The sequence below is a fragment of the Oculina patagonica genome, chromosome 7 (assembly GCF_052425735.1).
Source record: "Oculina patagonica isolate OP01 chromosome 7, crgOcupat, whole genome shotgun sequence".
In the NCBI taxonomy this organism is placed as follows: Eukaryota; Metazoa; Cnidaria; class Anthozoa; order Scleractinia; family Oculinidae; genus Oculina; species Oculina patagonica.
In genome coordinates this window covers 32,298,182-32,312,853 of record NC_135764.1, presented here as the reverse complement: position 1 = coordinate 32,312,853, position 14,672 = coordinate 32,298,182, and the positions used below count along the sequence as shown (strand labels likewise).

General features: G+C 38.8%; 1 protein-coding gene across 1 annotated transcript; it reads right to left on the bottom strand.

Annotated features, from left to right (window-relative positions):
* Positions 1 to 640: 640 nt before the first annotated feature.
* Positions 641 to 13,554, bottom strand: LOC144659536 (aspartate--tRNA ligase, cytoplasmic-like). Its single transcript, XM_078519991.1, is given in 21 exon segments — positions 641 to 936; positions 1,527 to 1,598; positions 1,970 to 2,081; positions 3,192 to 3,315; positions 3,457 to 3,534; positions 3,931 to 3,999; positions 5,664 to 5,719; positions 5,980 to 6,071; positions 6,180 to 6,266; positions 6,443 to 6,490; positions 6,841 to 6,952; positions 7,486 to 7,542; positions 7,835 to 7,909; positions 8,984 to 9,086; positions 10,233 to 10,306; positions 10,309 to 10,364; positions 10,471 to 10,563; positions 11,028 to 11,085; positions 11,561 to 11,590; positions 13,166 to 13,259; positions 13,337 to 13,554. Coding segments are annotated over 21 exon segments (1,755 nt in total). The 5' UTR covers positions 13,510 to 13,554; the 3' UTR covers positions 641 to 844.
* Between the last annotated feature and the right edge of the window lie 1,118 nt (positions 13,555 to 14,672).

Sequence of the window (14,672 nt, the reverse complement as noted above, 5' to 3'; positions counted from 1 at the left end):
TCGCTTCGATCGCCTCAGAATTTGCAAACGACAGAAGCGAAGAGACGATCGGGGCGATCATATGAGAACCAGCCTTTAAGCGGTAAATTTTCTTGATTTTTGTCTTCAAAGTGCACAATATTGTAGGTTTTGGACTGCAATTCTTTAGAGTTTCTACTAAAACAATTAGACTACTCGCCCTCGTTTTCTATGAGCGATAGTCAACTCGGCTACGCCTCGTTGACTATTTGCTCATAGAAAACTCGGGCTCGTAGACTAATTGTTAATTAGAATGGGTTTGGCCGGGGAAGATTGAGATGGTTTAGGAACAACGTAATTGAAAAATTTAGGCTCAATTTTTCAAGATGCGCTTATCGTATAGTTGTAGTCGCGGCGAGGTAAATATTACCCACTAGCCACCGACTCCGAGATAAATAGTTGTTTAAGTATATACTAAAACAGTGAGATAATATGGCCCAAAAGGATGAGTTTTGACTAGTTTAAACCTGTCAACGATTACAATTTTCTCGCGCGCGTTGCTCGGAAGTGAATAACAAACGATATTGGAGTTTGAGTAGCCAATCAGCGCGCACCAAAAACGCTATCCACTGTTTTAGTATATATTAATAGTAGTATAAACATCAAAAAGAAGTAAAACGAATATGTATTTAAAGTGGTATATTTCACTGAACTGTTTAGACAGTTGGAGATACCAATATAAATACCTAATCAGGCCTTAAAAAAGACTTCGATTCTACAGCATTACTTGGACTATAACAATTTAAGAAATTTGGATTGATTCGCAGTTGAAAATTCTTCGCAGAAATTTGATTGACTGTCTCCTTATATGGAGTGCTGTCGTCACTCATGGAGTGACACGTTTAGGGTCACGTGGGAACATGGAGCTCTTCCTGACATTATGAAGATCCAGATACAGCATGACCACTCGCTCAAGACCTGGGAGGGGAGAGAGAGGATTAGGGTTAATGGAAGATCGAATCAAAATATACGCTGGTATTTGTGCGACGTAAAATAGAACTTTAAAAGTTAGTGAAGTACAAAGTGCGCTACTACAGAGCGACTTTAACCAGTCATAGTGAGCGTAAGAGCGTTTCTAGCAGAATGAACTTATCATAGAGGGCATAAGATCGTTTGTATCACAATGGACCAAGCATAGAAAGTGTGATATCTTTTGAAGCCCGTTGGACCGATCGTACAGTTACCTTATAGTTACTTATGTTCGCGGTACTTAATTTTCGCGATTTTTGTAAATTAAATCGCGAAATTAAAGACCCGTGAAAATTTTTATTTAACGGTTTTTATCGTATTTTTTGTATGTTTTTCTTGACGTATTTTTGGCAAAATCGCGAAAATTAAGTCCCGCGAAATATGCCCTTTCCATTTTCGCGAAATTAAAGTAACAATAAGGTGGTTCAGATCATATGGGGCTAATTGGGCCAATCAAAACGAGTAAAAGATCGTTTGCAGTCCAATGGATCAAATTAGCTTAGAATCAAAGGGGAATTTGTTTGTTTCAGCAGCTTTACCTATTCCTCCGCCACCATGGGGAGGTGCACCGTAGCGAAATGAGTCAATGTACGCCTTGATCTTGTCCAGTTCTAAACGAAGAAAGGAAAATATGATTTTAAATACACACACTTGAAGGTACTGCCCAAATACTTTCACTTGACTTTCACGACCTAGGGTTCAATCTTATTGACACTTTCCATTTGTCAGAACTGGCTTCGGGCAGACCTGTATATTCGAAAACTGAACTCCATTGTTAGTCAGAAATGTCCTGTCAATATTCAGTCAACATACATAATATTATACATTGTTAAGGTGATTTCGTGTGGAAAATCTCCTGGAAAAGGCCCATTTCATCATTCAAAACCACTGGACCGGCCGGCCAGTTCTGACAAATGGAAAGCGCCCTTAGAACCACATTGACTACAGGTTCGACTTTAGAAATAAAAGAATCAAACCTTACCTATTTCATGGAGCTTGGCCCTCTCAGTGAGCAGGTCAGGGTCGTGTACTCGCTGAGCTCCACTGAGCACTTCCTCTCCTCGCATGAACATGTCATAAGAATTGCTCCATTCCTAATAAGCATAGAATAAATAAACAAATTATCAGTATTATTTTTTTATACTTCTTTGCCACAGAATATTTATGCCACTGTCAAAAGCTGCTTCATTTCACTTAAGGACGTTCGCGCGAAAATTTTCTAGTCGATAGATTTTTTTAAAATTTTTACAGCAGTCAGAATAATAAGTTACTTAGTGCTCGGAAATGCAAAAATAACGTGAGGTGGCTCACCGACTTCGTAATATCAGAGATAAATGCGTGCTGGAAATCTACCCTGATTCTTGTAAATATTGGCGAACGCAATTCAACATGGTAATTACAGGTCATTTATAGTCAAAATATTGAAGATGATGATCAAAAAGAGGCCTGAAATGCATCTTAGTCATATTTTATAGAAGTGGGTCTGTTGCGTAAAAAAATTCTAGTGTTGCCAACTTTTTGTAAGACTTAACCCTGAAAGCGCGTATTTGAAACCGTCGTACAGCAAAACGAAATATGCTCCAAAAGAGAGCATTCGAACGTACGTGGGACTAAAACAATCGAACTTTCATAATCGATAGATTTTTTTCATTTTTGCGCAAAATGTAGATAATCGTCAACAAAAGTGATCCGTTCAAAAAAATCGTGAGGGTCACGGACCATCTAAGACAGTTAATTGCAAGCAAAGTTCACGCGACGACTACCAGCCCTATATGTGCTTAGAAAATTTCTTCAGCGCGCGCTCTCGTGCATGACGTGGCGACATGAATTACGTGCGCAGTAAGGATGCGCATAAACAATTAGCGCGAACGTCCTTAAATACTACCATGTGTACAACGCCGTTTATGTCACCCTTAGTTTTCTCTTAAAACTGTGCACTGCAAACCTGTAGCAACACAACAAGCATCCACGAGCCACCTTGCTCCTCCCCTGAAGCCCCTTACCCCACCAGTTATTCCTGCCCTCTTGCTCCTCAAGTAACTCAAGTCATTCATAGTGCCTTACTTAATCCAGGCGCATTTTAAATGACCATCATAGGTCCGTAATACGTACAGAGAGATAGATGACTAACATCCATTCAAGGAGAGCAGTAACCAAGAAAAATTTCTTAAAGTTTTAATTTCTTGAAGATAAAATGTACTCACTGGATTGTGTGGGTCAGGCATGGTGTAGAATGGTCTGACACAAAGTGGATATTTGTCCAGAATGAAGAAGTCAGTGTCGTATTTTTGCTTGACAAGTTTTCCTAACAACTTTTCATTTGGAGTGCTAAGAACAAAAAAAGGCCAGAAAAAATTACCACAAGCTTAGTGTACAACAGGTAAAAGAAAAACAACAGAAAGAGGCTGTCATAAACAACCGAGGTATGTTTTGCCTTCTACAAAAAGCTGAAATTCAGAGTTATTTTACCTGAGATCTTCGTCGTAATTCATGTCAATACCAGCCTCCCTCAACATGTCAACTCCTTCACGATACTGTAGTACCAAGCTAAGCACAAAAGAATTTTTAACAAAATAAGATTATAAACTTAATTTTGAGGCCCTGCCTCTAACAACTGATTGGACATACACTTAAATCGGTTCCCACCTGCATTTGGTGTTGGTAGAAGTTAAAGAATATCAATGATGTTAGTAAAACAGGCTCAAATGGAGACTTAAATCTTGATTTGTTTAAGTCATACAATTCAGGGGGAAATGCCAGCTGATTTTAAATTTTATTGCCTGACTTCTCCTTGAATTGTACTCCATTTATTTAGTCTTTAGACAGACTGCAGCCATCTACTTTACTTCCCAGATAAATATCATGCAATTTGTAACTATAATATAGATTTTCCTGACTCCCTAACTAGCAAAAAATCATTCAGCAAAAAGTTTCATGTCAAACCTTGGCTCCAGGAACTTGAAGGGTTCACTTGGGTACTGCTTTTGGACTTTTGCAATATCTTCAGCATATCTGCCAGGGCAAAAGTACAGTTTTCAAAAAATCAAAATTATGTCACATTAAATAAATAAATAAATAAATGATATAAAGTTTTTAGGTTTCCGTTCCAGCATTAATTAGTGCCTACATAGTTGGCCTCCTCTTGGTGCCTAAGCGTAAAAACTTTTTGTAACTGACTGTTGTTAAGTCAACAGGAATTTTTCATGTATGAAACAAAACCCTAACCAGGGATAACCTGCGATCAGGCTTTATTTTTCCCGCGGCGGAGGAGTCAACAGAAAAATGAACGCCTGATACAATTACTTGTCGAGTCATCTGTAAGATAGATAAGCCCGTAGATAATATTTTTCTGACGGGTGTTGAGTGGAATGAAGTAGAGAGCGAGTTTTTCTAGCTTTAAGGGCCTGATTACATGAGCCGGGCTGGCTCGGTTGCCGAGACCCCGGGTACCCCGTGCCGGGCCCCGCCGCTCCCGGTTCAGCAGATGACGTGATCTTATCACCTACGGATGTGGTTATTTTTTCCTGCAGCTGGATGGGTACGTTACCTCCTCCTATTTAGGGAGTAGCTTGATTTCCTCTCGGGATTGCTGGCCCGCTGCCGGGCTGGCCCGGTGCGCGTACATGGAAAATTCCCCGGCTAGCCGAGATTCCGGCATCCGCCGGATCTCGGCAGCCGGCGGCCCGTTTCATGTTCGCAGTTATTTTCTTTTGCAGACGTGCCGAGTCTCGGCCCGAGCTGGCCCGGTTAGTAATTAGGCCCTAAGAAAATCTCTCAGGAGTTAAGTTCACAAAACACTTAAAGATGAACAAAGGGAGTGTATTTGACGAATAGTTTGTGAAAGAAAAGATGTTTTGGTGCTGCCTCCGACAGGATTTGGCAAAAGCGTGATCTATCACCAACGGTGTTGAAGATTATTACAACATCCCACCACCAAAGACGCCAGATGATCGTGCCAGTGACAAAACTACGGCCTTGAAAACAAAATCAGCCTTTACTGAAAACAAAATTTTACAACCCTCCGATCAGCTCGATCAAAAAGGGTAAATCATTTAAACACATTGTATGTTTGTGAGAGTAAAACTATAATTATGAAGGCGCTAATGCGACGTGACCACAAAATACCACATGGGGAGTAAGTGCAGGCTTGTCTTAACTTTTTTTTCACAAAAGTGTAACAGTACCTTCACCACTCAAAACAGCTGCTCTCACAGAGATAGCAATTTTTGTTCAACTTTTTCACACAACTCATCTACGATTGCCAAGAGAAACCTTTGACTACCAAATTTGAATTTGACCACCTTTGCTGCAAGCTCACGCTTGTCCGATGGTATCGCCGACATTCCCATTGACAGATACTTTAATTATGGGGCAGCAGACGACTCGATAAGTAATTGTATCAGGCTTTCCTTTTTTCTCTTTCCCTTCGCCGCAAAAAAAGAAAGCCTGATCGCAGGTTAAACCAGGGAAAGAACCAGGATTTTTTGAAGGGGTGGCCTACACCTAGAGGTTTCTGGTTACTTAATTATGTGTAAAGTTTGAATTTTCCTTCCACCAAAAGGGAAAAGGGCAAATTGGATTTAGGCTGCAGCTAGTCACCCAATCCACCCCCTCCTCTAAATATGTCCCTGCTAACATTACATGTATGATGCTCATCACCATAACTTCTTCATTACCTGTCACGCAATCCTTTGAAGATGTGAACAAATGTTTGACCGATCATGTCAATCACCTAAGACAAAGGAAATTTAACGATAAATTTTCTTGGACAAAATGATGAAATACGAAGACCAATGATATATAAAAGAAAACATGCCGTGTAGGACTGTTTACATCCCTGGTGCAAAAAGGTTTTGTTGGGGTTTACGAAGGAAGGCAGACACCTCTCTTCATTCCATGGAAAACGCAGAAAAGCACACCTGGCTTCTGGCTGATGGTTCTATAATGGAGGCTAACTTCACGCGCACAAGAAAACACTGCATTCACACTGACCTCGTGGTAGTGTTCGTTGAAAGTCATCTCGATATCAAGGCCAATAAATTCTGTCAAGTGCCTATGTGTGTTACTGTCCTCGGCACGGAATACTATTAATAAATAAGAAACACAAGGATAAACAAAACAGCAATCAAGGCAATTTTGGGAAGAATAACCGACACTAACTATAATTTTTTAAGAGTTTTGCCATTTTTTACCTGAGCCAATGGTGAAGACTCTGTCGAAGTCAGCACAAAGCACCATCTGCTTGTAGAGCTGAGGAGACTGCGCAAGATATGCTTTTCCTGCACATTATTAGATAAAAATTATTTAGACAAGACATTACACAGAAATTTGGACACTGTCAGTGCTAGAACATACTTTTCCAAGGCCACAAAGAGACTGAGCACTTAAAATCATTGAATAAACTAGACATTTACCTTATTAGAACTCTTCTTCAAATTTTAAGTTGATGGCTTACCTTTAAAGTACGTAACTTCAAAAACATTTGCACCTCCTTCGCTGGCAGCTAATAAAAAAGGAAAAAGGAAATCAGCACAAAAGTCCTCCCTCCTCGTAAACTGAATCAGTGGTGCCAGGAAACAGTATTATTTTGTAAACATATGATAAACAAATAAACAGGAATCATGTTTATTTTCCATCAAAGGGCTTTGAAACATTGATATAAAATATCCGATTCTCCAACTTGTTACATAACAACACTATTTCTGCCTTAAAAATATTACTGAGTAGCCTGCGTAGCAGGCGCTGTATAGTTTCTAGCGCGCGTAGCCTTCTCGCGATCGCGCACTCTTTTACGCGCGCTAAAAACTACACAGACGCCTGCTACGCAGGCTAATTACTGAGCAGCTATCCAACCTGAAATGATCTTAGGAGTATGAACTTCGTGGAACCCCTGAGATGTGAGGAACTCTCGGAATAGATGGCAGACACCTGCTTGAACGCTGAAAATGGCTTGGTTAGGAATGGTCTGTCAAATGGAATATATTTTTACTGATTATTACAGGACATAACAGATAATATGAAGATTTAGTGTATTGGATGTGGATATTATAAGGTAAAAAGAAAAAGTCTGCATCAAGTCAAGTGGCTCATACTGCCGGAGCTTATCTTGGTTTCTGAAGCATTAAGTGACTAGTAATCCTGACCATTGCCTTTGTGCAGCATTCTTTGGCAAGACCCTCTTACATAGCCATTCTCCACTACAAATTTTGTCCAGACCTTCAAGAAATTTTGCTAATTTTGCACCAACTTAGACAAAAGATGATGTCTGTTTTTTTGGCAAAATATCATTATGTTCAAAATTTTGTTAATTTTTGGCTAAAGACCATGCAGTTGTTGAATTATCTGTTCACAGATCACTTTTGCACAATACTTTATGTGGGCCCTGGCAAATTTCTAGACAATATGACAATAGTCTTTATTCAAGCACTGTCTTTTTCAGGTGCTGAAAATTAAACATCAAGCATTTTAACTTTTAGATAAGATGAATAAGATACTGACCCTAAGGTCGATAATTCTGTTATCCAGCCTTGTGTCCTGGTTTACGTGAGCTTGATCCTAAAAAAAATAGAAAGTCATAGTAATAAAGAAGATAGATAGATAACTTTATTTTACATGGTTAGAACACTGTTAATAAATATTAATAAATCAGTCGACTACATGACATCTGATTTCAATGAATAACATATTAAATTTACCCATACCCTGAGAAGGAAAATCTGAAAGTTTATTTTTAACGTACGATCAAGAAATATCAAATGAGATGGCAAGATAAACCCAACTAAACACCACCTTGTCAGCATACAGCTCATTAAATATTGAGCTAGCTGAAAACAACAGAAGTACTAACCTCGTCAGTTTCAGGGCGTGAGGCATCCTCGATCTGGAGAGGCAGCCTTGGCTCAGCCAGACTCACAACGAAAATCTAAAGCGTCAAACAACAACTACAATGAACTCCCAACGTAATCAGAATTTAAAACCATTGATAAGTAGATTTAGATTTTGAGTACATAATTGCTGATCAGAGGATATAACTGTAGGGTGACAGATGATAGGAATGCGGAGAGTGGAAACCTAGTTTGGTAGCTGGTGATGTTGTAGGTCAAATCGGCTTTCAGGTCAAATCTGTTTCAACCTGACTTAAAAGAAGATGAATTTATTTATTGAGATTCTTTTTAATTTGAAATTGTTTTATTTCATAAGAGTGCTATCTTGAAACAGATCAATCTAGGTTGGAAACAAATTTACCTAACCAGGAAACCAATTTGACCTGCAAAAGTGATAATTGCAGGGTTCTCATGAGAAGGTGGGACCCAGGTACCAGTACCAGGATAGACAAGAGTCAGTACCTGCTTACTCAGTTTTGAACAAAAAGACTTTTGCTTCACAGTGTTCTTTTCTGCCTGTCTTCTCCCCTTTTGGAGCCTTCCTACTTCAAAATTCAATTCAATTCTTTTATTTGCCACTCATCCAGTACAACAGTGTAATATATAATAAATAACATTTAGAGTAGATTTGAACACTCGAAGATAAATTTCATATCTCCGTGCAACCATGTATTATCCTCTATATTAATAAATGGTGACCATATAAATCTGTGTCCACAAAACAGCAATAGTAAAGATAATGAGTTTAAATTTATCTAATAATCAATATTTTGATTAAGCACAAAAGTTTTTAATTTCTTTCTAAAAATCTGCAAAGACCTTATATTCTTTAAAACATCTGGCAAGCTATTCCAAATCATAGGACCTAACTTAAATGAAACTCCTGAACTTGGTTGCTTACAGAAAGAGGAAAGCTACCTAGAGCTCGATTTAACTGTGATACAATTCCTATTTAACTGTGATTAACAATTTCATTACTAGACTCAAGTAATTTTTTCTCATTAAACAAAAATACTGGATATGCACAAACAACGAAAACGAGTGTACAAAGGTCTATGGAAAAGGGCAAGTGTCAACAGATTACACAAGTCTAAGTTATGAGTATAAATCACCTTATCAACAAAGATCTCCACGTCTTCTTGAGAACAACTCTGGACCTTCTGAGCTGCAGATTTCACTTCGCCTTCAACATCGACAATAGATTCCTTATTTATCCTGTGAAAATACATAGAAAACAGGAATCAGCACTATGCAACTAGGCAAAATGAGTAGTGGTTTGTCAGAAGTTACTTGTCATAGGCAATTTTTACTAGAGGCTGACTGGCGATCAGGCCTCCACATCTTATTGTTTTTGTTATCGGTCTATGGACAACTCACTCTTAACGGTCACACTGAAAAAACGGACACCTCTTTAAGATGCACACCTGGTGTTGGTCCCATCTCTGCTGTTTTTCAGTCATTTTACTGTAACTAAACTCCTTATAAGACGGATACTTCTCTAAAACGGACAGTTTGAGCCAGTCCCGAATGTGTCAGTTTTAGAGAGAGTTGACTGTAGTCTGAACCTGAGTTCTGTGTTCTGTGGGAGTTCTGTTGTCCATTTGCAATCATGTCACAGGAATATAGTATGTTGAAATCTTGTACATGTATGTACATGTTACTATGTATTTGACCACAACCAAGTATGGAAAGACGATTTCTGTACAGGATTATGTCAGCAATCTACACCATTGCTACTAAGAAGCTGTTTCATAAATATCTTATTATAGGAAATTAACGATACATGTGTATTAACGCGAATTTCAAAAATTCAGCATTTATTTCATGTACCTTAATTTACGTCATTGTTAATTAAAATCACACTTTTATCCAGCATTGATATTTTAAGACACCTTTATTTCCGTAAAAGTTATGTTTTTACTGACAACTTCTTCTCCGTCAAAGCTACAGGAATAAAGCACGCAGGCAGTGAAAAGCACAAGGATGGGATGTATTCCATCCCTGGACCCTTTCACTGAATATTATTCACCATATGGTCTGTTTAAATATCTTTGTTGTGTATAGTTTATCAGAATTAAACATTGAGTTCTGTTGTTGGACGTTGTTGTTTTGTCTTTTAAATAGCGCAGGTTGCTATAAAAATTACTACGTATCAAATTCGCGTTAATTAACTGCATGCAAGCACATACGACACGAGAATTCGCGTTAATTGAATGCATGTTAACATAAATTTTCGACAATTGGTTTTAATTTTCCTACTGCGTACATGTTTTCATCGACTGTTAAAAAGCTTCGTTATATACCAAACAATAAGGTTAATAAAAGTTTATAATGTGCCTTTGCAATAAAGAGAGCATTTACGACTGTACAAGGTATATAAGATATACCCTGATGGCAAACTTGACCATTCCTTTACTAATGACATCATTGACAGCATAGAAATTCCGTGAACAGTATACTGACGATCGCGCAAAATCATAAAGCACTGCTGGCCTAAAAAAGACAAGAAAATTAAGTCTGCGAAATTATTATTAACAACTTAGGTATTCAAAAAATATAATAATGTTATTTAACTTATTTTACCACACATGTAAGATACCTGTTCCTCTTGTAGTATGAAGTCTTGCCCTAACTAAGACTCTTTTTCCAACTGCTTCAGCTGTTAGGTCTTTCACTTTGGTCCATACCCTTGCTGTGAAGACAGGAAAAAAATGACTTTAGGATGTCTTGTCAAAGTGAGGTTACTTTTAATAAATTTGTAGTACAAGTCATGTTAATTAGTTGGAGGCAGACAAATCTTTATGCATAACCACCTTCAACAGGCAACTATTTCATCTTTTGTGGGAGGCGCGGTGGCCTAATGGTTAGTCCGAGATCAAGCCCCAGCTGGGGTCACTTGTGTTGTGTTCTTGGGCAAGACACTTTACTCTCACAGTGCCTCTCTCCACCCAGGTGTATAAATGGGTACCAGCGACATAATGCTGGGGGGGGACCCTGCGATGGACTAGCATCCCATTCAGGAGGGAGTAGAAATATTTCTAGCCGCTTAATGCTACGGAAACCGGGATAAGCTCCGGCAGTGTGGGCCGCATGGCTCGTGGCTTCCCTTTTATTTCATCTTTCTTTTCTGAAGTTATTCTAAAAAAATATACTCACATGTTTTCTCCTGTGATTGAGCCATAGGAAGGACAGCATAGCGATCTTTTGCATAGTCCTGTTTAGCAACACAAAAACACAAATAAAAAAAAAATTGCTATATTTAGAGAGGAAGCCACATCAGCGCTAGCTGGTTTTCATGCGGGTCCTCTGTCCAGGTCGAATTGGAATTTGGAAATGTTGGTTTTTAAGGAGGGAGGAAAACCGGAGAACCCGGAGAAAAAACCCTCGGAGCAAGGCGAGAACCAACAACAAACTCAACCCACATATGGCACCGGGCCAGAATCGAACCCGGGCCACATTGGTGGGAGGCGAGCGCTCTCACCACTGCACCATCCCTGCTCCCCTAAATGGAGTGACAAATGAAACAAGTTCAAACCTAATCACAAAATATCTCTCAACAACAAAGACTCATAGACTAACATGTGATTATAGTTTTTTTTAACTATATTGTAATGCGCAATTGAAAATTTTTAAATTGATAATTGCGCAATATAAGTAAATTATTTATTATTTATTATAACATTTCCTACCTCAGCATCTTTGGCATCAGCCTCAGCAGCCTGAGAGTAAAGAACAGGGTAGAAATCTATCACAATATAGCCAAGAATATTATATAGAAACAGTAGAACTTTGAATCATACATCCAACTTTCTCTTCAGTTACTGAGCTTCAAAATTCCACACAGATAACATGATGGCATGATATGATTTTGAGGGTGCTATGGTGTTGCACCACACAAGACGCAGGCAGGATCTTGCATGGGTGGGTACGAGTGCCAGATGCATGAGGTTGTCCAACCCTCCAAGTTAAGACCATTTTAGTCGCCATGGCGACTAAAATTTTGGAGCTGGCGACTAAATTTGAACCAAGGTCGCCAGCCTGGCGACTAAAATTGAGAGGAATGATTGAAAGCATCAGCTTAATTTGGTGACTAAAATTTTTTTTACTGGCGACCAAAACTTGAGTAGTTGGTGGCCAAATGGCCACTAAGGAAAAAAGTAAACTTGGAGGGTTGTTGTCAGGGGGTCTGGGGGTATTTTCCCCCAGGGAAATTTTGAAAAATCAAGTTGTTTAAGTCCACATTTCCTGCATTCTGAGAGTCATTTTAACCCTCACTCCCCAATTAGATGGGCCTTTGTGGCCTGTGGGTGGGTGGGTGAGGACGCACCCATCGCACCCCCTGCCTACGGCCTGCCACATACTAACAGTAGAAATATCTTATCTCTTTTTTTTAAGTTTTCACTTGAGCAGCCCCTAAATACTACGATGAATCAGTCACAAGGTGCATCAGCTCCAGATAATTTGAAAGGCCTTTTCATTTACTACCTAAAGAGAGTTTGCCTACCCTTTCCTATACTTTAACTTATGAAATCCCTATCCTTCTATTTACCTCCAGTCTGAAAAAGTATACCTTTTAAGTGGAGCTTCCCGGTATAGGAAGCACCCATCCCCCACCCCACCTTCCCCGGATCTGAAGTACACATCATCAGTAATAATATTTATAAATAGTGAAGAAATTATTCAACATGACACAAGCGTGGGATCTGGGAGGCCATGGGTTCGATTCCCGTCAGGGACTCAGTTTTTTCTTTGTCCCACGCTCGTGTCATGTTAAATAATTTCTTCACTTTTTATCACCGAGCTTGAAATTTTCTATCTTTATTATTTATAATATTTAAAAACTAAAACCAATGAGAGATCGAGAGAGATGTCAGTAAGTTTTCCACATAGCTCCATAGTTTTTTCTTCATTATGTATTGTACAAGTTTGCGAGTCTTGTTCTATTCATGGCTGCTAGTCATGAATAGCAAAAGATTAGTAAGAAAGAAAATGTATGCATGATTAAGTTTGGGGTTATACGGAAATCTTACAGATGTCTGTTTACTCAGGCGATATTCCAATTATCAGAATTATAAGAAGCTATTTAAAAAGTAAATGAACAACGGGTATAGATTTTAATGTGAGTTTCCTCCAGAACAATTCTTCTTCATTTAATATAGTCAATATAGGGAGTCGTACCCAAATGTACATTTAGGTTCCTATAACGGGTCACTAGCAGCAAATTCCTTGATTTTGTTCACTAGCAGCAAATTCCTTGATTTTGATTCCTTGATTTTTGTTACTGTATTTCTAACCTGTTTTGCTTCTCGTTCGGCTTTTTTCTTCTCTTTTTCCTTTTCCTTCTCCATCTTCTTTAGAGCCTTCTTTGACAAAGGCTGGCCATCGGGACTGAAACCAAAACAATGTATATAGTTTAATGTCGGTGTTCATTTAAAAAATACATCTGATGCAACAATTAAACTCACCCTAAAGCGGCCTTTTCGTCGGCGGGCGGCCCTCCGGTTCCATTTTCTGTCGACATCATTAACGGTATTCTTGTGATAAAACGCTTAGAAACCAAACGAGGCCTGCTGCTTCTTATAAGAGTGAATGTTCGTGATGATCTCGCAAGAAAGTGGGTCACCCGCCACGATAGCATGCAAAGAAAGGGCTTTACTTTTCACACGAGGGAAATTTTTAGTCAGGCGTAACTGGCCGGGTCTCGTTCCAGTACTCTTCCAATAGACACGTCGTATAAAATGTACTGAAATGTGCACGCTGTGTGGGCGTGGTTGCATGCGGTTGTCATTTTCGCTGAATCCTGTTTTGCTGAAGCTGTTAAAGAGAAGGTTAACTTGAATAAGATTAAGAAATAAACCTTTTGTGAAAATGGTCCGTCCTTAAAGAAACCAAAGCCGCTTCATGTAACAGCACCTAAAATACCTGTTATGTAAATAGGTATAAGGGTCGTACAATCAAAGCATGCGCCAATGTTGGCATTTTGCAATAATGTATAATAAATGCTATGCTGCACGTGAAAAATTTGCACGTTTGATTATAATTCAAAATTAATGACGCGATTTTATTCATCAATGCGCATCAAGTTAGTTTAAATTTCGCAACCGTCTTTTATACTGATCAGTTTGCTTCCAAAGTTACTGATCGTCCGTCAACTCCAAGAAAATGAATCCGCTTTATAGAATACAGCGAGTTTTGCTTGTAAATTGAGAAAGAACTCCGCTTTCACGAACAAGCTCCTTAAAAGTCATTTACTTTGCCATGAAGCTGACACTTTGCTTGGCAGGTAAGCGAACGTTTCTTTAACGGCGTTATTAATTTACTCATATGGTTCTCAGAATTGTCAGCATATCAGCTACTGAACTGCATCACTCCTAAGTAGTAGCCGACAAACTTTGGTAGATAATTGTCTTTTGTGTTTTTTTTTCTTCACAAGATCTTTGACCAAGTTCAAGTAGTGGAAAAGGACAAGACAAAAAAGGCAATGAAACCTTAATGCCCGCCTTATGGAGGTAAGCTAAGAGGCAAATTTAGACTGACTCTTGTCTTATATAATCACTAAATAGATTAAATTTTACTTTTGACTTTAGCTCAGGACTATCTCTCACCATTTTTACGTGTCTAAACAATAACTCTGTAAAGCTAGTCTCAGAATACATAGTAACTAGTGCTCTTGAGTATTCAAAACGCCAGCCGCAAAATCCGCTCTTTCTAATTACTCGTGCGGTTCTCAGAAACTGAATTGCACCATTCCTAATTGGTAACCGTCATTTTTTGGTAGAAAATAGACATTTCTCATATCTT